The sequence below is a fragment of the Aspergillus caelatus genome (genome assembly GCF_009193585.1).
Source record: "Aspergillus caelatus strain CBS 763.97 unplaced genomic scaffold BDV27scaffold_147, whole genome shotgun sequence".
In the NCBI taxonomy this organism is placed as follows: Eukaryota; Fungi; Ascomycota; class Eurotiomycetes; order Eurotiales; family Aspergillaceae; genus Aspergillus; species Aspergillus caelatus.
In genome coordinates, this window is record NW_022475410.1 from 22,923 (window position 1) to 49,368 (window position 26,446).

The following is a 26,446-nucleotide window of genomic DNA, read 5'->3' on the forward strand; positions in this document are numbered from 1 at the left end:
ATGTCACTCCTTCTACAGTGTCTGATTACTTTCTTCGTACTCCCCGGAGTACTAGAGGTTGCTGGCAACCCTATTATACATAACATCCACGAGAAAGCCCTGCGTCATCAACTTAACTTTAGTCGCTCTGTCGGGCATAGTGTAGCTGAGTGTGGTCCAGACGCTGCTGTACCAGGTGTTACCTGCCCTGGAAATGCCTGCTGTTCGTATGTTCAGGAATTATTCCGTGTCCTTCATATGATTAACCCTAACGATATAGTAAATGGGGCTTCTGCGGTACGACTAGTGAGCATTGTGGTACAGGATGCCGATCAAACTGTGCCCTGCCAAAGGATATGTCAGGTTATCAGCCGGATCCTTCCCAGCAAGGCCAACAGCAAACCACCCAAGTCCCTGCTTCGTCAAGTAAGCGGCCATGTAGCATGTCAAGCTCCCCATTAATTTCCCAGTCGACTACTCAACCGACAGCTGTGCCCAGTACACCGCCGAGTACTCTCCCTATGTCTCAACCAACACCAGGCCATCCAGGAGACAGTACTGGTAAGGTTATCGCGGGTTACTGGCAGGGATGGAACATGGGCAAGCCCTGTGCTACGATGAAGCCGGAAGAAATCCCCGTGGAATTGCTTACGCATCTCATCTTCTCATTTGGATTTATCGCCCCAATTACCTACAGAGTCCTACCCATGCCGGATACCGAAGAAGCCCTATTCAAGCAGGTCACGGATGTTAAAAAGAAGAACCCAAATCTGAAGGTTTTAGTTGCTCTTGGGGTATGACTTCGTTTCAACGCCCATACTCCTTGCTGACAGTCCCCTAGGGATGGACACATACTGACCCCGGCCCATACCGGGAGGTATTTACTACCATGGTATCTTCGCCTGCTAACCGTCAAACTTTCATCACGAACTTACTCAGCTTTCTAAATCAGTACGGCTTTGACGGTGTTGATATCGATTGGGAATACCCCGGAGCCGAAGAGAGAGGTGGCCGCCCAACCGACAAGGAGAATTTCACGAAACTTTTGCAGGAGATGCGACAGGTATTCCACAGCAAATACGTTATGACATTTGCGGCACCACTGGCTTCTTATTACCTGCGGAACTATGATCTCAAGGGAGCATCTGAAGCTGTGGACAGGATCAACGTCATGGCGTATGATATCCACGGCACATGGGAGACTGACAAGAAGGCTGCCGGGCATACAAACTTGACCGATGTCAGCAAAGGGGTGGATAATTATCTCCAGGCTGGTGTAGCACCAAATAAACTTGTTCTGGGGATCGCTTTCTACGGTCGCAGCGTCCAATTGGCAAGCGGAAGATGCACACAGCCCGGCTGTCCATACATCGGTCCAGGAGCTGAGGGACGGTGCGTCAAGACCGCAGGCTATTTGTCTTACAGCGGTATGTGACAAAGTTCCAGTCCAGGATCACCACCCTAACTATATTGGCTTAAACAGAGATTAAGGATATTATATCTGGCGGAGCAAAGCCAGTGTTTGACCAGGCTGGCTCTGTGCAGCACCTCACATGGGGCGGGGACAATTGGGTCTCGTGAGTGAACCTTTAGCTTTGTGGGGATTTTGATTAATGTTCTGGCCATGATGCTATAGATATGACGATCCCCAGACCCTTAATATCAAGGTTGACTACGCCAGTAGAAAGGGATTACGAGGGCTCATGGCCTGGGCGATAGATATGGATGACGAGCAAAGGAGTATGACTAAAGCTTTGTCCTGTCATTGAAAAATTCCCTTATGTTATCCATGGAGCCTGTCCTCTTGTTCCCTTCTCTTCTCTTTCTCTCTCTCTCTCTCTCTCTTTTTAATTTCTTTTCTTTCTTGATTCTCTTTTCTACTAAGAGTTACATTACCGGGTGTGGCACATCGCAGTAACATCTCGCCCGGCTATACATTTCATCAGCTCATATGAAAGTCATCCAACGTCTGCTGTGGAATTTGCTTTCTGCACCGTATTTACTATCATCGCTCTATGCTATGTATATATCGACCGCTATTTAAACATGTTTACGCCACCAGCTGTTTCTCATTTGGCTTGAATCCCCGCCCAGTCAAATGGGCGGTCGCCGATGTCTGGTTCTTGAGTCGAAAGGTCATGCACCTCGACCCGATCACTCTGTAGTTCTTCTTGGCTGAAGAAGATATCTCGGACCTTTCGCTTGATGTATTTCCCCGATAGCGTCATTGGCAACTCCTGGTTCTTTTTGGCCAGTCGCATAATCGTTGGCAGTTTATATGCATTCATTCCTCTCTCGACTGCCAACCACCTGCGCGCTTCTGAGAGATCCAGACTACTTTCTTTGGAAACATCCTCATTTATGACCACGAGCGCAGCCACGAGCTGGCCCGCAGCGGTATCTTGGACGCCAAGGACGATGGCATCTGCTACAAGTGGGTGTTTAGCCAGCTCGCTTTCGACCTCCGGTGCGAGGATCTTCCACCCGGCGAATCGAACGACTACAATTGTCAGTTCCTAGACATTTCGTATGCATAATAAAGTCCCACTTACTGTCCTGAGAAGCCCGGCCAAAGACGTAAAGCAAATCTCCTTCCAGCTTACCCATATCTCCGGTTTTCCAGTAGCCGTTGGCATCGAAAATACCGTTCATTACAGTGGGATTCTCCGATATATACCTTCGATGCGAGATGTCAGTCATTTGAAATATGTCTAGGGTTGGATCTCTCACCTCTTAAATCTCGCCGGTGATTTGATACAGACTTCCCCAGCCTCATTGATTTTCAGATCAACGTAGCGACAGATCCGACCACAGCAATCCTAGTTTCATCATGTCAGCCAACAGACTCCAAAAATAATGGTCAAAGGACGTATGCTCTTACCATAGGGAGATTCACTTCCGAATCCCAGTCACCCGCAACAACGAACATCAACACCTCGGACATCCCGTATGCTACCATCAATGGCTTGCCGCCTCGCAGCTCCATCCACCCATCCCTCAACTCCGGCGTCACCCTAGCACCTCCAGAGATGATCAATCGCATTCCTCTCAGTCCTTGAAGAATACGGTCATACCGTCCTGGTGGGCCTTCCTTCCGAACCGCATCCAGTTTCTCACCGACTGCTTGAAGCCCTGAAGGAACAAGGAACACAGCAGTTAAGCCGTCCTCTGGTCCAGCCTTCTTTTCCCATCGTTCCAACAGCCAATCCGGACTAAACACTGAACTACAAAACTCAAGACACGCACCGGCCAGGATAGTGTGAAACAGGAATAGCCACCCAGCAGCCCAATGGACCGGAGAATAATGTGCCCAGGTGTCACTTGGCTTCAGGCCGAACAATTGGATGCTGCTGACATATGCGCTTTCGGCCCCTCGCCGGGAATGGAGTACCCCCTTTGGGGTACCGGTGGTCCCGGACGTGTAGAGAAGCACGAATCCCTTGTCCGCGTTGATCAGGGGCTCTCCTTCCGGTTGCAGTGAGAAGTGAAGGGTGGCGGGCTTAACTGACTCTGTCACGTTGATATCGAGGGCTGGAATGCCGGCGAGGTCGGAGATGGCTTGAGCTTTTCCCTTTGTGGTCGGCACCGTGATTATTCGTGCCGCGTTGCATAGCCCTAAGAAGTATTTTCCTTCCTCTGGATGGAGCGCCGGTGCTGATGCATTAACATAATAAGTATTAGGGCTATAAACCCGTGTCGCTGGACGGCAAATCCACGGCAAAAAAGACTTACACAAAGGAACAATAACTGCGCCAATACTATACAGAGCAAAGGCCAGGACGGCAAACTCATGTCCTGGACCAACTAGAACCCCAATGAAAACGTCTGTATCGGTGCTCCCGAGGCGATCTTTCACTTCTGGGTCAAGAGACTCGAGAATCCGCTCCCGCATGATCAGTACATCGTGCAAGAACTTTTCCACCGTGGTTTCAAATCCGTCGGCGAGATCTCGGATAATTGTCTTGGTGGGATGGCTCTTCCATACCTGGAAGAGGAGGGAAAGGAGTGGTTCTCGAGGTACTTGCAGTGACATTTTTTTAAAGCCTCTGAAAATGGAAGAGAGAAATGGACAAGGTGAACAGATTCCTTCCCTTTTATTCGGATTTCATGTGATTGGGGTTGGTGGAATGTAACCTCACCTCCTTAGCGTCTTCATGATATTATGTTCTTATGCATGAGGATGGATCCATGATGTTCAAAATATATACCATATCGGGTGAAGATTGTCGATTGGAATTTCGCCCTTGCACATCGATGCGACAGACATTGTTCAAGCTGAGTTGATAGTATAACCGTCTTCCATATAGGAGAGAATGATTCGAGAGCTATGATCGTCTTCAACTGGCCTTTCCGAGTTGGATGAACAAGTAATGAAGACTGAGAAGCAAATAGACCTGGGATCTCATGGTTGTGATTGGCTGTGTGTCTTAATAGTGGGGCGGATCCAATCCTTCAACCACGAAAAAATCCATTGAAATCGCAGATCCGCCCAAGAGCCGCATTCCTGGCTGTCTCATATCAATCTGGGGAGAGATTGTCTAGTACGTATGGTCCTGCCATTCGGCACTTATGGACTTGGCATTGATTGTTCTTCTCGGAGGACCCATCGATTGTTCGGCAGGCCTGACCATCACCGATACGAGATATGCAGTCAGTGGATACGATGCATCACAAACCATTGGCTGTAGGGGCCACTTAGCCCTAATTTTCACTAAATTCGGAAATTCTTGCAGTGGGCAATCAGGGGCAGTGAAATGACCAATAAGACCCGTAGTGATCTTAAATTAGTCCCAATTTTTCTAGAATTGGACCCTAGAAAGATAGTTTCGCGTCAGGACTGGCCGTTATTGGTGCCATTACGAGATTGATTCTGCAACCTTTGGGGGCCACCGCATAAAAAAACCCGAGGGCGAGGCTAAAAATAAGGAGAACTAAACCCAGACTTTCCCCTGGACCCAGTCATCGACTTCTTTTTCAGCCTCACTGCGTTGAGATTTAAACCCCTCGCTCGAAACTTTGGACCCTGTTAAGTCCCGGTTCGAATATCATTCACTCGTTTTTAAATATGCCCATGTAAGCTTGCTCAGGATTCCTAGTAAACACACCACTCGTTAAGCGCACTGCGAGGGAAACCTTTTCCCCTCTCTTCGTCATGGAGCGCACTAAATGGCTGGACGGCCTCCGCGGCATCGCAGCCGCGATCGTGGCATTCGATCACTATTTCATGGGAGAGGTCTGGCACCCGTTCGTGTCCTTCTGGGCAGATCCCCCGGAGGGAAATCGTCGCTTCGTTCAACTGCCTCCCATCCGCATTCTCTTTTCCGCTCATGCGATGGTGACGCTATTCATGGTGATCTCGGGCTATGCGATCTCCATTAATATTCTTAAAGCCCGACCCAGTCCGCAATATTATACGCGCATCTCCTCTGCCGTCCTGCGGAGACCCTTCCGAATTTACCTGCCGGTTCTGGTCATGGCGACGATCAGTCAATTGCTCTTTTTCTTTAATCTCTACAACTGGACCTTCGACGAGGACCTCTTAAAGGGTCTCGAGCCCTGGAAGGCACCGTGGGCCCATATCCAATGGCTTTTCCTCTACATGACCGATAGCCTGAACATCATTGCCTTCGCATACAACGGAGGATTCAACGGTCAGCTCTGGACCATGCCGGTCGAATTCCGCGGATCCAACGTCGTCTTCGTCATCATTATCGCCCTATCCGCCTGGCGACCGAAACTCCGGCTCTGGTTTCTACCTCTCCTATCCCTCTATTTCCTTTGGTATGGCCTCTGGGACACTTTCGGCTTCATCTGGGGCCTCTGGCTCGCCGAAAAAGCCGCAGCAGCAGCAACTTCCACCCCAGCAAACGGAAACGGCTCCACCGACAACGACGGCGACGACGACGAGAAATTGTCCCTCTTCCCTTTCTCGCGCTCCAACTGGAAAGAACGCATCTTAAACCGCAAGAACTTCACCCTCGCTCGCATCACCACCACCCTCTCGTTCCTCCTAGGCTACCACCTCCTCTGCCTGGGAGACGACGGCAAGCTAACCCCAGGCTACCAATGGCTGTCGGTCTTCCACCCGGCAAAATGGCGAGACGACTGGCAAGTCATCCACTGGTGCTGGAAATCCGTCGGCTCAGCCCTATTGGTCTACGCGATCGGCGAATCCCGACTCCTGCAGCGCCCGTTTAACACCCGGCCCGTGCAGTATCTCGGCAAGATCTCCTTCTCGCTGTATTTGGTGCATCAGGCTACCTACCATGTGTTGCGCGATCCGTTGCGGAATTATCTCTGGTTGCTCGGGAACGGGACTCCGTACCCTGGGAGTGTGGAGGCGGCTGCCACCGATCCGATGTCGTTTCATGTGGCGTGGTGGGCTTCAGGGATTATCCTAGGGACAGTAGTGGTTTATGCAGCGCATTATTATACGATTTATGTGGATAATAAGTGTGTGGCGTTGACGAAGAGGGTGGAGAAGTGGTTGACTTCATGAGGTTTCTGGCCTTTTTTTTTGGGGGGGGGTTTGTTTTGTAATTTGTATGTTTCAATTTTGATACTTAATATATATTGGCATTCTCTTGATATTATACTGTATTGCTCATGAGAGTTCCCTATTAGGAAGATGTATAACTACTGGAACGCTATATACATCGTCGACAGCAACAAAAAAAAAAACTAGCCCAAAGTAGGCTCCGGCGTAGGCGCAACAACCCCCGACTCAGGAACCGCCGGCGTAGGCGTGGGAATCCTTGCCTCCGCGACCCCAGTAGGCAATGACTCCAGATTGCCAACGAGAGGCACCATGCTCACAGGCGGAATATACCATTCACGATCACATTCCGTCCATCGCGGATCAATTTGCGTCATCACACCCTCCGGAATGCCCATCCAGGGCATATAATCATCGCGAATCATGGTGCACTTATTCCCTCCGCGGAACGGACACTGCGAGGCGCCCTGGTACTTCTCCCAGGGTATCAGCGGCATGGTGTAGTTCCCGACCTCATGGGGCTGGAACTCATCGTACTCGAAGGGGTATGCGGTCCCGATGGTGGGGTATTTGGCGTTGACGTGGCTGCGATAGGAGGATACAGCTGTGGGATCGACGGAGATAATCACGTCCTCGTATTCGCCGCCGCAGGAACCGCCGGGGTGGGCGCGTCGGTTGCTACGGGCGTAGATGCTCGTGAAGGAGACGTAGATACTGGGTGAGACGAAGGTGTTTCCATTTACGATGGCTGTGTTTGGGCCCTCGCCTGTTGGGGTGGCCGGGACGGTGCTTCCGTTCTGCAGACAGAGGTCGCCGTTGGTGGTGGTTACGGGCCAGTAGAAGAGCGTTGCGGTTCCGGGGAGGTAGTGACAGTTTGTGCAGGGGTCTTGCTCGGTGTAGTTCCTTTTTGTGGATGGGCAGCTGCCGGGGCGGATGGGACTGTTGGTGTCGCCTGGGATTAAGGTTGTGACGGAGCTGTAATAGGCGTCCTGGAGACTGGTGTAGGTTTGCCAGATGGGGATACAGTCTTGGGTGTTTAGCGAGCAACTGGGGGTTGGTGATGGAGAGCGATAGACGAGGCTCGTAGTGGTTTCGGTCGCTATGAATGAGCTGCAGGGCCCTGTGCCTGGCCAGTATGTGGTTGAGTACTCTCGGGGACCAAGGGCGCGGGGGATCCCGTCACATAGTGTGGTGGCTGGGCCCGTGTGAGGGTCGTCCCAGCCTTCGCCCCAGATTTGGGTGTTGCAAGCTCCGGTGCTGGTGGTATAGGTGCTGTAGATGGTGGAAGTGGACGTGGCGCCGAGGGATTCCAGGCCGCTGGCGCGTCCGTCGTATTCGACCCATTCGGCGTTGCAGGAGACTGCGGATGCCTCGGGGCCGGTGGTTGGGCCGTAATAGTAGTTGGTTGATGTTGGCCAGAATATAGTGGTATTGCATACGCTTAACCACTGGCTACTTGTTGATGAAGTGGCGCATGAATCGGATGGCCCGGATGGGCGTATACTGCTTGATGTAGTCGGCGTGGGAGTGGGAGTGGGAGTAGAACTACCATCCTCCCTCGGTATGACTGACGAAGATTTAGCACTTGTGATGGGGAAACGATAGTGGCAGGACAAACCTGGGTTGGCGGCGACAGCTCTCAGGAAGAGGAGGGCTACCGCGAACAACATCTTGAAGCGTACTTGAGACGACGAAATGCAATTGCAAGAACAATGGCCAGACAAACAAAAAATGGATATCGGCACCTGAGCTCCGTTTATAAACTCAATCGGAACCGTAAAAGAGGAGAAACCAGAAGACTAAAATCTCAGCTCAGCTCTTCACGGCAATAATGCACTTCCAATGGAATATTTGAGACATATCACGGAAGTCTATTGGTCTTGTTCCGAAAATCATGCCAAAGATCCTCTGCAATGACACCCTACTGCAGGTGCCATATATCTAGCTTAAAATGATTGGCGACTTAGAATCACAGTGATCCGGCAGGAACCTAATTCTGGCCAGGCTACACATTTGCCAATGCTCGTTTGCCTAGGTCTGTGGGCCAGAATTGCCGAATACGAACCCTCATCGACCCGTTTCGCGGTTCCTCCAATAGGCGGGGAGGCACCAGGGGTTTTCTCAAACATCTCCACTGCTCTGCATGCTCGCCAGCATGCAACTCTGTTCAGCTAGACTTGTCTTGTCTGTTGAATCGTATCCGAGTCATGAGGTCTGATACCCCGGCTAACATGGGCAGACAAATCGATTGTCCGGAGATCCAGCCACGCAAAGCAAAATCCCGACGCCAAGAGGGACCCGCCTAGTCCTTATATTCGGAATGCTTCTGTGGCATTCGCATCATCTATTTTTGTTTGACATGGGACGGGGGATTCCCATTTGGATTCAACGCATTCGTTATGTAGATCCTAAATAGGAGCAAGCATTGGAACCATACGACTGAAAGCGTTAAATGTTGGACCTGCGAATCTTTTAGCTTGGTGCCGCAAAAATGAGCAAGGAAATCCTCCCCTGCCGTGTCCCCACAAACGAGAAGAGCATAACCTACAGTTCGACATTGAATGGTTAGCAAATGAATCTCAGGAGCTAGTGATTGGAGAAAGAACGAGTTATTTCGAGCGTGGGACTTGCAGAAACCATGAAATATTGCTCAAGCTTGCTATCCATCAGACATGTTTCCATACGAACAAAAATCGTGAGTTGTCCCGGTCAATGTAGCTCCTCATCCTTCTCCTCAAAGTCGTAGAATACAGACATCCTAAAATGGGCTTTGTTTAAGGGTCCCTGGGCATCTACCATGACTCGGTATGTCTCGACATCGAAGCATGGAATATCTCGTGGGGTGCGAAACCGTTGTAGAAACGTGCGATTAGACGTGATATTGTTCTGCTGGGAGGTTCTCAAAGGGCTTTGTCAATTTACCCATACACTCCCCAGCCAGTTGGGTGCCCTTAGGGCTGCGAATCCTCTTTCGTTCCCTTTGTTCAATGTTCAATCCCCTTGTAGGTCGCATTATACGCTGCTCCAATATACCACCGCAACATACTAAATAATCAAAGGGAGATATAAGCATGTTCTATTTTAACTTTAACCTGCAAAAGGAAGCCTCTGTAGAATAGGTGGTTTACTATAAACATTTCCTAGTTGCCAACGATCGTATAAGGGCTATATAACATTTCTTTTTTTTTTTTTTAAAAAAAAAAGGAGGTATATGAATAACGGCAATAGGCTCTAACCAGCCTCGGTGCCAGAGGGATTCCTTCTTCTATAAATAGCGACGGGAGCGAATTACAGCTGAGAAGGATGCTTATATCAAAAGTGACGAAGTGTTTATTCTGACAACGAACAACTGAAAATTGGGAATGAAGATGTGGCCAATGGGAGAATCTCAAGACTGCCTACTCTCTGTAAGCGGTCATGAGTACGCTACAACACAGATACCTGTGCTATGGGCTGATATCCCAAGATACAGCGCCAAGTCTATGGATCTCCGGTGGAGGATCACACCGCGACCCCATGCCAAGCTCAGGTTCTCCGATCTGGAGAGATGGCGATCGGACATGTGACTATGTTAAAGGCTCCCTTTAGATAAGTAGTTTTCGTGCGAAATCGGGTCGGACATAGAAGCCTCTGTTCTGCTACACGTGTATAGGCGTGACAAGGCTATTCCTTGACATTGGGTTGCGCCCTCCCTCGCGTTAGTTGCTCCTAATCCAGCAAGGTGTACATATTAGTGGCATAGGCTGTATTGCCAAGACTAATGCTTGCCTTTGGCCCTATTTCTGAGCACTCAAAATGGTGGCTTGGCAAGTCATTGTGCACAATTCGACTGGCCGACGATTTAAATAGAAAGACACTGGATCCTCGAATGGCCAGACGACGTAGAGCGAAGTTTTGGAAGTAATCTATATAAACGCACCCGGCATATACTATTCCGATCTATATCTGCAATCCTGAACAAAATACTGCCCTCATTGACAAGTGACATCCCTTCAATATCTTGAAAAGAGAATTTGACTGGTGCCTACTATAGCAAAGTAAAGCAAGTTTCGAAACAGCAACAGTACACTCTCATCACCTCTTGCCCACTATCACTTCTACAATGTGTTTCCGTTCCTCAAAAGAGATCGACTCCCAAAGTCTGCCGTCGCGACCTGTCCACCAAATCAATGAATCACCAACACAAGATCAGGATACCCCACGCCCGAAGGTTGTGTGAGACGACCGCCCTCTCAGGCTGTCTACCTGATTGCCGAGGTCAAAAGACCGAGTGTTGCACCTGGTGGTATGGTCCAGTCGACACCTGAATACCAAGGTATGATGTTATAGTATCACGTCTTATATACAAAACTTGGGGCAGACTTAAGTCTGTATTTCACTCGACAGATTTACTAGGTAACTTTTGCGGCCCGCTTGCTGAGGACCCACATGATGCTGCAAGATGTCAGCGCAAGGTCTCCGCAAGAATGAACGAAGCAGTCCGTATCATTCAATGAAGGTATCTTTCGCTACAGATATTTGAATAGCTCTATCCGTCCAACCAAAATGTCCAGCTTGGAAAAGGTGAAGAATATAGGTTCCTTATAAAAGGTTGAGCTTTTGATAAAAGCTATGTAATTTACATACAAAGGATTGTTTTCATTGTGGGTGAGATCTCGTGGTGGCCTAGTCCTTCTATCTCACAGTTATTAGGAGTAAGGGTATATACAAAGTTATACGCAGAATCAACTACAAGATCAGTGTTCAAAATGATGTAACCTAGAGCTCTAAGACAAATATATGTTTGAGAGTTCCATGACAACACAAGCACAGTTTAAAGTAGAACATAGTAAGAAGGCATATTATCATAATTCTGGCTACCAATGATATCAAGGAACTTGCACCTGAGCTCTCTAGGATAGTTATATAAATATGTAAGTAACAAGCTCAAAAGGTCCCTACCAGGTTTTTACAATGTTCTTTATAGTGCAGCTCGTCATAATCTAGGCCCAGGACCTTTTACAACCCAGATTAAATTCTCTACATATATCGTAGTCATATCTCTTTCCCTGTACTGTGAGCTATCTAGCTATGTCTTCAAAAGTAGCTTGATAGCCAATCTCATCCTTTTTAGTGATGCTAAGGACTTAGGACGAACTTGGGAATAGCTCGGAGGTCACTTATATATTAGCGTAGTATACTGGAGTATTGATTACCGAGCAGTACCTAGTAGTATGTGGGACATCCTTAGACATTGAGTTTTACTATGTTATGATTGAGATCTAAGCAACTTGCATTACTTGATGCCTACTCGTACTCTTTAAACATGGATGGATATAGTTGAGCAAAGCGCCGAGCGATAAGAATGTAGCATAGGAAGCTAACTTCATACACGTGCATGGCCTCATACAATGATATTACCGTGGTTTTAATGACCAAGCTCCGCCTTTTGCGCCTTCAGGACATTATCTAACACATCAGGATACCATTTGCGCGCCACGTCTTCGTGCTTGATGACACGAGCCATGAAAAGGCCGCTGCCAGCACAATCCCGGAACATTTCCTCGAAGAATTTCTCTGCGTCTGACATGACCTTGATCTGCTTGGCGAGGCTTACTACATGGGGTGGCATATCCAGGGTCATCTGGTCTCGCGTTAGGTCCAGGGCCAGAAGCTGGAACATGGGAAACGAGAACCGCGGACCCAAATGTCGGCCATTGCGAGCCACGAAGTTGCTCTCTTCCAGACTGACTCGATGTGTAGTGGCTGTCACCACACCACCGGTCAGGGCCTCAAACATGCGACCGATGTTCACGACCAAGGTTCCAGGGATCGGGGGAGCAGGTATCCATTCCCCTGATTTATTCTGAACCTCGAGGCCCTTGTGGGGAGTTCCCTGCAGAAGGAAGGTTAAGAAACTGCTGTCCTTGTGCGGTCCGATTCCCTGAAAGGAGTCTAATGGCCCACTGTCTGCAATGGAGGATGGCACAGGGTACTTGGCGAGCTTCAGTCTATCTTGTGGTTGGTCGTCAAAGAAGCGGAGAAAGGCTGTTGGCTCTAGGTCCAACGCTTCCGCTACTAGGACTTTGAAGTTGTCACCCAGCGTCTGGATGTGCTTCATGTAATTCTCCATTGCTTTCCGGAATCCCGGAATCGCAGTCTCGTTCGGCCACTTGATTATATCGCCCACCTGAATTAGTTATGGACCATCACAAAAGTCGCGGGAGGAAGATATGCGCACAAGATTGGGACCGCCCATATTGCGATACGCGGGCTCTTCGTCCCCTGGAGCAGCCAGATCCATCCCAAGCTGGAGGACGTCATTAGTCGTGCCATTTCTACCAAAGACGGAAAATTACGCATACATTGAATGTCTCGCGGTAATCAGTCCGCTGAGCTGTTTTCTCGTTTTGCTCGCGAACATAACCAAGGAAATGCTTGCTATGCAGCATCTCAACTTCCAGGCGCTTTTTCAAGGGCAGATCGAAGAATTTGATAGATTGCTCTACGAAATCCCGCTCGACATTGTCTGGGACGCCGTGATTCTTCAGGTAGAAGAATCCGACTTTCACAACAGCATCTCGGAGATCTGACAGGAACGAGGGCTTTGTAGCGAGAGACTGCGCCTGGGCCAAATCAATGGTTGGGATTTGAGTAAAATTCACGGCCATTTTTTCACTTTTTCTTGGGTAGATCACACAATTGCTTCAATATTCTTTAGATATCCCGATAGGAATCCATCTATAGTACATGTAAATACTGTGCCAACACATACCAATGACTGCCTCAGCCGCAGGGTGTCCCGGCCAGCATGCTTGGAGCGCTAAAATGTTTCACCCTTCAGCTGTTGAACCACATTTTACAAGATGCAAGGCGACGAAGTCCACGCTTGGATGGCCCGGTTTGTGGTATTCATACCGCTGGACATACTTTCTTGACATTCATTTCCTAATCTAGTAGTTCATGTCGTAAGGGAAGTTGATAAAGGGGCAAGAGAAGGATACCGTGACAACCACGCATGTGGGTGAACTGTATTGCATCTAGCATCAAGGTGTCTCACGATTGCGTCAAAAATCTTACCTACGGGTGATGTCGGATGTTGAATTTGACCGCTCATTCCGAAGCACTATGGCTAGGGTTTGTTGGGGAATGCGGAAACCTATAGCCAAGGTTCACGAAATAGGCATGGGATTGACTATTTGGGTTATAATCCTTTACCTTACAGTGATGGAGGTGAATATCCATATGACTATAGCCTAGATACCAGAACGTAGATATCTAAATATATACCATCGAAAGCTCGATCGTTGGGCCAGCCGTCCAATGGCGTCAACCATCTTGTAAGCCCACCTAACAATGACCCGATGCAATGGTGTGAGCCTAGGCTGAAGAGGAGACAAACGCGTACTGGATATCAAACATTGCTACTCTTCCAGCGAGAGTTTCCCGAGATAACCTGACATTCATTCCATTCTGCATCGCCGTCTTGGCCAACTTGGCGATTCATCTGCTGGCCCTACTGGCAGCCATTAATATTCTTGACGACAGCCTCTTGAATGCGGTCAGTCGGTGCTCTGGGCCTCTCGACTGCTGTTTCTGTTCCTTGAAGCAAGGGGGGAAGTGCAGCCCGGGTCAGCCAGCCACGGTCTGCAAGGATTGTGGAAGATCAGCTTAATGCCAAGCATGACAAAGGGAGATCTTCATACTAACTAAGCTATGACTAGCTGTAGCGCGCAACTACACGCTGTACAGTGTTCAGACAAGGACTAACCAGAGGAGTGATAGGATCTTGCTAGTATTCGGGAAAGGTGACGCTGGGATTTATCCAATAATGAACTTTTGTTATTTATTTTGTCTGAACCACGGCGGCTACGTAGACACGATAACCGTACTTATTTAGCCGTGAGGACGAACAAAATATATATATTTATAGAAAGTTATTCATATATATAACCTGAGTTTGTTAGCAGAGTATCAAAGCCTAAGCCGGGGGTTTTTCTTTTTCTTTTTCTTTTTTTTTTTTTGCTAAAAAAAGAAACTTCTATCTGAATTGGAGCCACAGTCACGATGGCTAAAGCAGAACCAATTGCTATTGTTGGCCGGAGCTGTAGATTCCCTGGGGGTTCTTGTACCACAGCGCGACTATGGGACCTTCTACTCGAGCCTCGGGATCTCTCTTCTGGGCCACCTTCAGGACGGTTCAATGCAGATGCCTTCTACCACGAGGATCCAAGACGCCCTGGAAGAACCAATGCCGCCAAATCCTACTTTCTTGACGAACCAATAGACCGATTCGATGCACCCTTCTTCAACATCTCGAGAACCGAAGCTGAGAGTATCGACCCCCAACAGAGACTGCTATTAGAAACAGTGTATGAAGGCCTTGAGACTGCCGGATGTCGCCTGGAGGATTTATCAGGATCGTCTACTGGGGTTTTTTGCGGCGTCATGTGTGATGACTATCGAAGCATGGTATTCCGGGACTTGGATACCCTTCCCCGATACGCTGCGACAGGAACTTCACAAGCCATCGTGGCAAACCGAATCTCATACTTCTTCAACCTCCGCGGGCCGTCAATCACAGTTGATACGGCATGTTCCTCGAGTCTGGTAGCGGTACACTTGGCGGCAAGGGCATTGGCAGACAGGGATTGCCGCGTTGCTGTTGCGGCTGGGACAAACTTGATCCTGGCCCCTAATGTCTTCCTCAGCGAGTCAAGCCTTAACATGCTGAGTCCCACTGGTCATAGTCGCATGTGGGATGCCAATGCAGACGGATACGCTCGGGGTGAAGGCGTGGCGGCTGTGGTGATGAAGCGGCTAAGCGATGCAATCCGGGATGGCGATCACATCGAATGCGTGGTGCGAGCAACGAATGTGAACCAAGATGGAAGAACTCCGGGTATTACCATGCCATCTCCGGAGGCACAGAAAGAATTGATAATGAAAACATATGCGGACGCCGGATTAGACCCTCAGAACCGCCCCGAGGATCGGTGCCAATACTTCGAAGCTCATGGTACTGGGACACGTGCTGGAGATCCACAGGAAGCTAGGGCGATTCATGATGCCTTTTTTGGGCCGAGTACTACAGCTACCCAGCAAGGTAGTGCATTGTTGGTTGGATCCGTAAAGACAATCATCGGCCACACAGAAGGAGCAGCAGGCCTGGCTGGTTTACTTAAAGCGTCCCTGTGCATCGAAAACGCCACCATCAGCCCAAATATGCACTTTCAGAACCTTAATCCTGATATTTCTCCTTATGTAGGCTCACTGCGAGTGCCAACCGAAGTTCTCCCATGGCCGACCCTTTCACCAGGAGTCCCTAGGCGTGCATCAGTTAATTCATTTGGCTTCGGTGGTACTAATGCCCATATCATTTTGGAAAGTTACGATGCGGGACCACCGAGCCAGCCTTCCAAGGGATCACGGGTCATTCTTCCCTTTGTGTTTTCAGCAAGCTCTGAGTGGGCTTTGAGGCAACTACTGGATCGCTATTGTGCCTTTCTTGATGATAATCCCGACATTGACTTAACGGATTTGGCGTGGTCACTGTTCGCTCGAAGGAGTCTGCTCGGCCACCGACTATGGTGCTCTGCATCATCAGGCGCAAAATTAAAAGATGCCATACGACAAGAAATATACTCCCGGCAACCTGGAACCCCTGCAACTATCATGAGAAACCCAAGCTGTGGTCCAAAACGTATCCTCGGCATATTCACTGGTCAGGGAGCACAATGGGCAAGGATGGGGATTGAGGTTATCAGAGCATGCCCTGATGCAGGTGCCTGGATGAATGAAATGCAGATATCCTTGGACGAGCTACCAGAGCATTATCGCCAAACAGGCTTTTCGTTGATGCATGAGCTCTCATTGTGGCCTGACACATCACGGATAAACCAGGCCACCGTGTCGCAACCCTTATGCACAGCCGTCCAAATAATATTGATCAAGATTCTATCGGCTCTAGGAATAGAGCTCTCAGCTGTTATAGGGCATTCATCTGGTGAGATAGCTGCCGCCTATGCAGCCGGTTTCATCACGGCCTCTGATGCAATTCGCATCGCTTACTTCAGGGGCGTATTTTCGCGACTGGCACGGAGCAACAGCGGCCAGGCAGGTGCCATGGCAGCCGCTGACCTGTCCCACGACGAAGCGGAAACTCTGTGCAGAGAGCCAAAGTGGGCAGGTCGAGTGACTATTGCCGCCTATAATTCTCCGAGTAGTGTAACACTTTCAGGAGATGCTGATGCAATCCACGAGCTGTGCAGCGTGATACAGGATGAGGGAAAATTCTGCAGGGCGCTCAAGGTGGACACTGCGTATCACTCAGATCATATGCTGGCTTGCTCAACCAAATATAAGAAAGCGCTGGAGGATTGTGGCATCACGTCGACTCGGAAGAATCCTGCCACCAAATGGTTCTCTAGCGTATTTGACGGCCGCATAATGGGTCAGGATACTCGAGAGCTACTCTACTCGGAATACTGGAATGAAAACTTGGTCAGCCCAGTTAGGTTCAATCAGGCCGTGGTTGCAGTAACCAGCGATACGATATTTGACCTTGCCATCGAGATTGGCCCGCATCCAGCTTTGAAGGGGCCTTTCCAGCATAGCTTACTAGGTGCCGAGATACCCTATACGAGCATGCTCAAACGTGGCTCAGATGACATGCTATCGGTGGCAACTATGATAGGGACGTGCTGGGAGCACCTAGGACCGGACTCCATTCACCTGGAGGAATACACTAGACTTTGTGGTAGCACCCGTGAGCCACAGCTCCTGAAGTCCCTCCCATCTTACCCATTTGATCATCGGGAGGCATATTGGGGTGTGTCGCGTCTAACGGATGCTGCGCTTAATCGTAAAGATAAGCCAGATGAGCTTTTGGGAATTCTTTGTCCAGATACAGGTGAAGGTGAGTGGCGTTGGCGTAACCACCTGCGCCACGAGGATATCCCGTGGATTGATCGACACCGTTTTCAGTCTCACATCATTTTTCCCATGAGCGCATATGTGGCCATGTTGTGGAACGCTGTAACGGTTATTACAAACGCCCAACCATTCCGCTTCGTCGAAATTTCTGACGTTGCATTACTGCACACTGCTGTGCTAGATGGTCAAATGGAGCAGAGCTTCGAAACATTGTTCACGGTTGACGTATTGGCTGACGATAAGAAGCTCATCCATCTGGCCTTCGCCTGTTTTATTGAATTTGAAGGCTCTATGCGGCGTTGTGCCTCAGGTAAGGCATCCCTCCATAAAGGAGATGAGTCCCCAACGCTGCTACCCTCTCAACCCTTTGATGATGGCAGCCTGACGTTAACGGATGCTGCTCCATTTTATTCAACACTCGCCAGGGTTGGATATGAAGTCTCTGAAGAGCTCAAGGTGATTTCCAAGCTGCAGTATAATGTCCCTCATACTCGCGGATTCTTAAGGAGCCTGGAGCAGACGTGCCCGAAAACTCAAGTTCAACATGGAGCCGCGCTTGATGCTTCAATTCAAACTCTTCTCGCAGCTGCAGACGCACATGGTCCAAGGCCATTATCAGGTCCTTTTGTGCCGAGTAAGATTAGGCGGATTGCTCTAAATCCCATGTTACTCCACTCGGGCACACTTGGGGATCAAGTGACATTCGACAGTATCTTAAGCAATGCCACTAGCTATGAAATAGAAGGTGACGTTGATCTCTTCGCAAAGGGGGGACAAGGGATTCTGCAGCTAGAGGGTGTTAGTCTTGTGCCAGCTATGGACCCGGATGCAGGCAGTCACAAATTATTTTCAGAAGTCGCCTGGGGCCGTTTGAACCCACATGCCTCCGCGGAGAGCACAGACCTGCGCACAAGGGTGAAGGATCAGGACCCAGAGACGCACGAGCGGATTGCCCTCTGCTACATGGCCCATGCGGCCAAGCTCGTCCCACAACATAAACGCATTCACATGGGTGCCCAGACCATAGGGCTATTGAATTGGATCGATAATGTGCTAGAGCAGACGAGCTCGGGAGGTCATCCGGTCTGCCGTAAGGAGTGGATGCTTGATACAATCGAACAGGTTGAAGCGCTGGCGCCCGAAGGGTCAAGCTGTAGGACCTATGACATTCTGCATGCGGCTGGCAAAGACCTCGTTAAGGCAGTCCAGCAGCAGGGCGAGATAGATAGATCAAGCATTCGTTTCGATGAGTGGCAAAGACATTCTGCTGACGTTCTTGAGCTCAGGTTTGGCATGCGGGATGTGCTCAAGCAGATCTGCTTCCGATATCCACATCTGAATATTCTTGAGGTGGGAGGCGGAGGGTACGCAGAGGCAGACGATTCTTTTGCTGGTATGGGCCTTGCCTTCAAGGCTTATACACGTACGCAGCCACCCAATTACTGCGCGAAGAGATATAGTGACGTGGGCAACCAACATGAGCATCGGATGATGCACCTTGATATTTCCCAACGTCCAGCGGATCAAGGCTACACGGAGCATTCGTACGATGTGGTTCTAGTCCCCAGTGTACTCTGCCCTACTATCTCCCGTGACCAAGCATTGTTGAACCTTCGTCGCCTCTTGAAACCAGGTGGTTATTTGTTGGCTATCCAGGAGACAAATCCATCTGTACTCCATCCGATGCTCCTTGCACCTTCCGTGGGTCTTGGAAGAGAGGAAATATGTACACCCAACAGGTGGCACTCTGCCCTTCAGGATAGTGGCTTCTCCGGGATCGATACAATCACCCCCACCGTGGACAAGTCTTTGCAACCATACTCTTTGGTAGTGTCTCAGGCCGTGGATGATACAGTCCTTGCCCTCCGAGACCCATTGATGAGAGCTGATGCAGCCCCAGATGACCGTGACATTTATATCATCGGGGGCAATACTCCAGAAACCGCGAGCCTTTTGCAGGGGCTAGAAGCAATTCTGACCCCAAGATTCGGCACCTTATTCAAGGTTCCGGAGCTGAAAGCATTACGCGTGGTAGGCCACACCAGGTTGAATGTCCTTTACTTGTGTGGTTTGGACACCGCATGGTCTGAAGACCTCGACGAAGATCAATACAATGCGCTCCATCATATGGTGAACGTAAGTGACAATATCCTTTGCGTGAAACGAGGCACTAGGTCCAGTATATGGAACGAAGGAAGCTTTACTGCTGCGTTGCGAAGTCTCGCATCGCAGAAGCAACAACTTCGCCTGCAATGTCTTGAAATGAGCCATGACACCCAGACCACCGCGTGTAGCCTTGCAACCGCGCTTCTCCGGCTAACTAACAATCCCCTTACTAATGATCATCAATTCCCAACACATGTATGGAGCAATGAGCCCCATTTGCTATTGGAGGGTGGGGTGGTCTACATCCCCAGGATCAGGCATAGTGAATCAATGAACCAACGGGCGTCTGCGGATCAACAAACCACATACCAAGACGTTGAGCTATCAAAGTCTGGAGTCCGCCTGGTTTCCAATCCGGGCGATCAGCACTTGGTCATACAGCCGGCAATGCAGGAGGAACCCCAAAAGACCCGCATCCAAGTAGCATTTTCCTCGCAGTCGGCAATCAAGGTCGGTCATGAATGTTTGTACCTTGTGGCTGGCAAGGTGCTCAATGGGCGGTCCTCTGTTATTTGTCTTTCGGACGAATCTTCTTCGGTTGTTTCAGTTCCGTCTTGCTGGGTCCATCCCTTCGAGTGTATTGCACAAGACGGGGCCAAGCCCCTGATGGCGGTGATTCTGGCCCTGACAGCTGTAGCAGCAGTCCGCCTCGCCGGCTCGAACAGCACTCTAGTCGTCCACGAGCCTTGCAACACTCTTCGGGAGCTGTTAGTAGCCTATGCGCATACACAAAGTGTGTCATTGCTGTTCACGACTGGTAGTCCCGAATCTGCCACTTCTGATCATTATATCCATCCATTGAGCCCCAATCGCGCTCTTGCCAAGTTACTTCCAGATAACGTATCGATGATCTTGAGGTGTGATGAGGAGACCGGGGGCATATTCTCTCGCTCAGACCTACCGCTAGCTCCGGGTGCTTTTGTGGCAGAAATCGGAAGCTTTTTCTCCTCTGAACCATACATGCACAGTCGTGAAGCGAACAATTCTACAGCTGCAGACTTTCTGCACTTGGCTCTTGGTCTGGCAGAGAGCAAGATTGTCGCGAAAGTCTTGGAGGTCAGCGTGATTAACGTCCAACAGCTTGCTGATTTGAAACCTGATACAGGACTACCGGCCGTGGTGGATTGGTCTAACCCCTCCACTGTTCGAACCATCGTGCAGAAAGCTAGCTCTGAGTTTGTGTTCTCTGCAGAGCTGGCTTATCTCATTATAAATCTAGACGGGGCATCTGCTCAGCTTGTAGCAGAACTATTCATTCATAAGGGTGCTAGAAAGGTCGTACTCATAAATCCATCTTTTGGTTTTGATCAGGTTTGGATACATGAAATGGCCCATCTAGGAGCCCAGGTAAGCGTCATGAGCATGTAAGTGTCCACCAACGAGCTGAATAGTGGTTAGATACTAACACACGCCAAAACAGGGACATCACCAATCAGGAGTCGGTCATTGCAGTGAAAACTACTATAGTTCAAGATATCGGCCAGATAGGAGGTGTTATGAGTGGGGTTATGACGACGCCTGACCCTGATGTTACTCCACATACGGCCTCCCAAAACACATCACTACCTGAGGTCCACGGCGCCAGAATCCTCAGCGAAGTATACAATGATTGCGAACTGGACTTCTTCATTCTTTCCGCCCGAAATATGTGGCCAGCTAGTTTTGCAAGCCAAAATGCCACTTTTCTGAGTGACGCCCTTTTATTCGACACTGCATATGAGAGAAGAAGTACGGGATTAGTAGCCAGCATAATACATTCCAACTCTCTTGCGAAAATAGGTCTTTCGAAACAGGACATTGGTGAAGTATTGGCAGAAGCAATCATTGCCGGCCGCGTGTCTTCGCATTGTCCCTTAAATGTGATCCCCGCGGCAGCTATTGGCCAGAGCATGGAAAGTTCAGACGTTGCTTGCTCCCATAACCCAATCCTTTGGCCTATAATAAGTCCCAAGAGTACTTCTTCGCTGCCAGCGGATGGACAGTCCAGAGAGGAAGACCTCACCCTCGAAGAGGAGCTGAGTAGGAGTGACCGGGAGATTGATAGCTTGCAGAAGATTATCCAGGAGAGGTTTACTGCAAAGCTTCGGAAGGTCCTTCGACTGAGGGAAGAAGAGCCTATTCTTGCCAATACCGTATTGTTTGAGCTAGGGGTGGACTCATTGGTTGCTACCAGCCTTCGGTCATGGTTCGTGAACGAATTGGGTGTTGACATGCCAATTATGAACCTTCTTAATAACGCTTCTATTGGTTCATTAGTCCAATATGCTGCTAAGGAGTGGCTTGCCCAACTAATGAAGCAAGATGAATGGGATTCACCAGTTTCTTGGGCACAGGGGCGCTCCGAAATCTCCGGCTCTGCTTCACCGACCACCGGAAGCTCAGGTGCCGCATCCAGTATGGGTGACATGTCATTGAGCAAAGGAGAATATTCTCGAGTAGAACACCTATCATATGCCCAATCTCGCTATTGGTTTCTTCAACGATACTATGAAGACCGGACAGCATTCAATGTCACCCTCCTTTTTACTATGGATGGTCAACCATGTGAAACGGATCTCCAGGCAGCTATCCAGACTGTCAGCCAAAGGCACCAGTCCCTGAGAACGTGTTATTTGAGTGAGGGAACAGGGATGAAGAATGCATGCCAGGCCATCTTGCCGACCTCTCCAGTAAAGTTGGAGGTGTGTAATATTGACGACGAATCCGGGATTTTGGATCAGTATACCAGAATCTGTGACCATCCGTATGACACTGAGAAGGGAGAATGTATTCGATTCCGCTTGATCAGAACTGCTGCGACAGACAGCACATTCTTGATCATTGGCTACCCTCATATGTGCATGGATGGTGCTAGCTGCCTCATCCTCCTTGACGAGCTTGACCAAGCATATAGGAAGGTCTCCCTGCCATCGGTTTCTCGCCAATATCCGGATTTTGCAGCGGCACAGAGGATCTCCTATGAACAGGGAAGGCTGCATAAAGAATCGGACTACTGGAAAAAGGAGCTGAATCCGCTGCCGGAACCGCTTGCACTTCTTCCAATGGCCAAAGTTCGCTCTCGTCCACCTCTTAAGGAGTATGACACGCACGAGCTTCAGTTCTGTATCTCGAATACCATCATGGATAAAATTCGATCTCAGTGCCGTAGGCACAGAGTCACTCCATTTCACTTCTCTCTAACAGTATTGAGGATTCTTCTGGCTCGTCTTACCAAGACCCAGGACTGTTGCATTGGAGTGGCTGATTCTAATCGACTGGATCCTAACAACGAAAGCACTGTGGGATTTTTGTTGAACTTGCTGCCGCTACGTTTCCGGATACTTCCTGATAATTTTATGGAGGTTCTTGCGGGGACTCGGGAGGCATGCTATGGTGCGCTGGCCCACTCTGGTATGCCCTTCGATAAACTCCTCGACGAATTAGCAGTCCCTCGGAGCAACACACATAGTCCACTATTTCAAGTCCTCATGGATTGGCAGCCTCGCCTTGGAGCAGAAGTGAAAATTGGAGACATAACCTCATCCTGTACGAAGATGGCTGTCGGACGAACAATCTATGATCTTACGCTTCTCGTCACCGAGTCTGCTCAAGGCGATGCGACAATTCACTTCCGGACTCAGAAAGCACTTTACTCCAGAGAAGGAAGTGAGGTTCTTGCTCGCAGTTACATCAACCTTCTGGAAGCGTTCACAGATGATCTTGAGCTTCAAGTGAATGCTCCACGCATTTGGCACCCTTCAGATCTGGACCGCGCTGTTGAGGTCGGCCAAGGCCCCACTTACAAGGCCCAATGGCCTTCTACTGTTTCAAGGAGGATTGAGGAAATCTCTTTCTCCCAGCCCAGCCACACTGTCGCTGTAGTGGATACCAAGGGCCGAAGCTTCACCTATCGGGGTATGATGGATCGTGTGCGCACGTTGGCCTTCGCATTGCGGGATGTCGGCGTCGGCCCAGGTTCGTTTGTTTGTGTATTCCAACACCCCACCGCGGAATGGGTATGTTGCATGCTTGCTATCTGGCGCCTCAATGCAGTCTATGTGCCACTTGACCTACGTAACCCCCCCAGTCGACTTAGGACAGTCATCGATGACTGTCAACCAACGGCTATATTTTGTAATGATGAAACCGACCCCGACGTTAGAGATCTTGACTGTCCTGGCGCGGTGGTCTTGAATACTTCAGAGATATGTGGCTACAGTAGCTTGCACTCAAACGTTCAAGATAGCTCGGATCCAAATGCTCCTGCTGCTGTGCTTTACACAAGTGGGTCGACTGGCAAGCCTAAGGGTATCCTGCTTCGACACGCTAGTATCCGAAATCAGGTTGAGGGATACACACGGCGCTGGGAGTTAGGGCCTGAGGTAGTACTCCAACAGGGTGCCATGACATTCAATCATTCCTTGGATCAGATATTAACGGGTCTATGTACTGCTGGCCGCGTGATCGTGGCCGCACGTGATATTCGCGGTGATCCTGTGTCGCTTACTACGTTGATTGTCGACGAACAAATCACTTATACCAAAGCCACTCCAGCAGAATATTCAATGTGGCTGCGGTATGGGTCTGCCTCACTGCGCACAGCTAGCAGCTGGAGACATGCTTTCGGGGGTGGCGAGCACCTTACGACTACACTCTCTCAGGGATTTCAAGCGTTGGAACTACCCCATCTGTCTCTATACAACTCGTATGGCCCAGGAGAGGTTACTATTTCCTCTCACAAAATGAAGATTGACTACCACAAGCCTAGTGCAACCCCGGATGATATTTTTCCCGTCGGCTTCTCGTTGCCAAATTATACCACATATGTTGTCGACGAGGCTATGCAGCTCGTTCCCCCCGGCGTCTCAGGCGAGATTTTGATCGGGGGTGCCGGGCCGTGCTTAGGATATCTTCATCGTGAAGCCTTGACTACGGAGAAGTTTATCGAGAACAACTTTGTATCATCTGAATACCACCAGTCTGGCTGGACCAGGGCCTACAGAACTTTCGATCGTGGTCGCCTACTGAGTGACGGCTCCCTAGTGATCGAAGGCCGGCTAGACGGAGACACACAGGTCAAGATCCGTGGTATACGTATTGAACTCGAAGATATCGAAAATAGTATTATCCAAGCCTCAGAGGGCAAGGTGACGAATGCGGTCGTCTCAATTCATGGTGAGGACAGCCAGCTGCTTACAGCTCATGTTGTCCTTGCACCGAGTACGCAGGGAGATGCACCCTCAAGCCTCAACAGCTTCCTGAAGCAACTACGAGCTACGCTTCCCCTTCCACAGTATATGTGCCCTTCCGTCTTCATACCAGTTGATGACTTCCCTCTTACCATTCATGGTAAGGTAGACAGAAAGGCTATTCGTGCCATGCCACTTCCACAAGCATCCACGAGCAACCCCTCTGTTGAGGAGCTCTCTGGGACAGAAGCAATGCTCCGGGAACTCTGGGCTCAGGTTCTGGAATCGACCGCACTAGATACCACAGGTGTCGGTCGCGAGGATGACTTCTTCCTGGTGGGAGGAAACTCTGTTTTGTTGGTCAAACTCCAAGGGCTCATCCGGCAGGCCCTGCGGGTCTCTGTGCCGTTAGTCGAGCTTTTCTCAGCTAGCACATTGGGTGACATGGCTGGGGTTGTACAAAGTGCGATCCCCACTATCGAGCTCAATTGGATGGAGGAAACATCGCTGCCAGACCTGTCCATCAATCAGGAACCAGCGAGGCCAGCAACAGATCACGGTATCGTCGTCGTATTAACTGGCGCCACGGGCTTTCTAGGCCACGTCGTTCTCCAGCAGCTCCTTGCAGAGCCTACGGTGTCTCATGTATATGCTGTCGCGGTCCGTACAGAGGGCAGAGGCATTGGCCGACCTCTTCCTGCGGGCTCTCCTAAATTCACCGCGCTGAACGGTGACCTTAGTGAACCCATGTTTGGGCTCAATGAAAGCACCTTTGCTTCGCTGGCAGATACCGCCCATGTCATAATCCACTCTGGTGCCAACCGGTCATTTTGGGACGCGTACCCCATCATTCGTGGTCCGAACGTGATAGGCACCAAAAATGTCGTCACCCTTGCCAGCCACAGGAACATCCCGATCCATTTCCTGTCCAGTGGTGCAGTGGAGAAGGTAGTTGAAAGCTATGACTCCCCGCCGACGGATGGCCGTAATGGATACCTCGCATCCAAGTGGGCAAGTGAGAAAATTCTAACAGCGGCGGCCGAAAGGACTAACACGTTGGTGACCATCCACCGGCTAACGCAGGCGCCGAATGTGCAACCACCTCCGCAGGATATAATCGCCACCTTTTCTGCAATAGCGAGACAGATTAACTGCATTCCAACGGCACAAGGCTGGGGTCGACTGATCTCCCTTCTACCACTCGGAGAGTTGGCTACATCTATTGTAGGTCATGCATTAACCAGCGTTGACGAGCAGCAATCAGCAACAGTGTCAATCCAGAATCATATGATTTCCACCACATTCGAACTCTCCAATGCAGCAGAAGCTGTTGAGCGGGCTGTTAGAGGACCCAGTCGCATGGACTCTCTGCATATGCTGTATTGGCTTGGTAGAGCAAAAAGGGAAGCAAAATTCCCATGGTTCATCGCTGCGCAGGACGTCATTGTCAACTCGGAGGGTCAAACGGTACGTGTGGAGCTGGACCAGTAAGAAAGAAGGTATTTTGGGATGAGGATGGGGACTACGAATATTGTATGCCTGCCTGCCAATGTGTACAGAGCTAGTCGTAATTGCAGTGCCCTTGGGATAGTCGGAGACCCTCTGCCAACCCTAGGCTATCGCTGATTGAAATTGCATACTCTTGACCTAATATTCAACATGATACAATACTGTGCCAAACGTTTCGCCTAAATGTCTGTTTTACCCTAATCTCTAGCGTTCT

At 49.8% G+C, this 26,446-nt stretch overlaps 6 protein-coding genes across 6 annotated transcripts; 3 read left to right on the forward strand and 3 right to left on the reverse strand.

Annotated features, from left to right (window-relative positions):
- Nucleotides 1-1,698, forward strand: BDV27DRAFT_166326 (glycoside hydrolase superfamily; the record flags this gene model as incomplete). Its single annotated transcript, XM_032074160.1, has 5 exons — nucleotides 1-206; nucleotides 536-773; nucleotides 821-1,406; nucleotides 1,463-1,556; nucleotides 1,632-1,698. 5 exons carry the CDS (start codon nucleotides 1-3, stop codon nucleotides 1,696-1,698), a joined length of 1,191 nt encoding a protein of 396 aa, XP_031925336.1.
- A 264-nt stretch (nucleotides 1,699-1,962) lies between these two features.
- Nucleotides 1,963-4,012, reverse strand: BDV27DRAFT_166327 (class I adenylate-forming enzyme family protein; the record flags this gene model as incomplete). The annotated part of the gene is made up of 5 exons (XM_032074161.1): nucleotides 1,963-2,479; nucleotides 2,532-2,656; nucleotides 2,710-2,798; nucleotides 2,861-3,633; nucleotides 3,712-4,012. The coding sequence occupies 5 exons, from the start codon at nucleotides 4,010-4,012 to the stop codon at nucleotides 2,049-2,051; spliced, it is 1,719 nt and encodes a 572-aa protein (XP_031925337.1). The 3' UTR covers nucleotides 1,963-2,048.
- A 962-nt stretch (nucleotides 4,013-4,974) lies between these two features.
- On the forward strand, nucleotides 4,975-6,567 carry BDV27DRAFT_131789 (acyltransferase family protein). Its single transcript, XM_032067712.1, has one exon. It carries the CDS (start codon nucleotides 5,132-5,134, stop codon nucleotides 6,476-6,478), a length of 1,347 nt encoding a protein of 448 aa, XP_031925338.1. The 5' UTR covers nucleotides 4,975-5,131; the 3' UTR covers nucleotides 6,479-6,567.
- Nucleotides 6,568-6,602: 35 nt separating this feature from the next.
- BDV27DRAFT_131790 (uncharacterized protein) lies at nucleotides 6,603-8,181 on the reverse strand. The gene is made up of 2 exons (XM_032067713.1): nucleotides 8,094-8,181; nucleotides 6,603-8,042 (listed from the first exon to the last, which is right to left on the reverse strand). Exons 1-2 carry the CDS (start codon nucleotides 8,143-8,145, stop codon nucleotides 6,661-6,663), a joined length of 1,434 nt encoding a protein of 477 aa, XP_031925339.1. The 5' UTR covers nucleotides 8,146-8,181; the 3' UTR covers nucleotides 6,603-6,660.
- A 3,701-nt stretch (nucleotides 8,182-11,882) lies between these two features.
- BDV27DRAFT_166329 (isopenicillin N synthase family dioxygenase) lies at nucleotides 11,883-13,125 on the reverse strand (the record flags this gene model as incomplete). The annotated part of the gene is made up of 3 exons (XM_032074162.1): nucleotides 11,883-12,626; nucleotides 12,696-12,764; nucleotides 12,820-13,125. 3 exons carry the CDS (start codon nucleotides 13,123-13,125, stop codon nucleotides 11,883-11,885), a joined length of 1,119 nt encoding a protein of 372 aa, XP_031925340.1.
- Nucleotides 13,126-14,521: 1,396 nt separating this feature from the next.
- On the forward strand, nucleotides 14,522-26,214 carry BDV27DRAFT_166330 (uncharacterized protein; the record flags this gene model as incomplete). The annotated part of the gene is made up of 3 exons (XM_032074163.1): nucleotides 14,522-20,919; nucleotides 20,976-25,186; nucleotides 25,238-26,214. The coding sequence occupies 3 exons, from the start codon at nucleotides 14,522-14,524 to the stop codon at nucleotides 26,212-26,214; spliced, it is 11,586 nt and encodes a 3,861-aa protein (XP_031925341.1).
- Between the last annotated feature and the right edge of the window lie 232 nt (nucleotides 26,215-26,446).

What these genes read in the sequence shown, in the direction of transcription:
- BDV27DRAFT_131789 (XM_032067712.1), top strand. Translation starts at nt 5,132, where the DNA reads ATGGAGCGCACTAAATGGCTGGACGGCCTCCGCGGCATCGCAGCCGCG.
- BDV27DRAFT_131790 (XM_032067713.1), bottom strand. Translation starts at nt 8,145, where the DNA reads ATGTTGTTCGCGGTAGCCCTCCTCTTCCTGAGAGCTGTCGCCGCCAAC. An exon ending in AGCTGTCGCCGCCAACCCAG is followed by an intron (nt 8,043 to 8,093) that starts GTTTGTCCTGCC and finishes AATCTTCGTCAG; the next exon opens with TCATACCGAGGGAGGATGGT.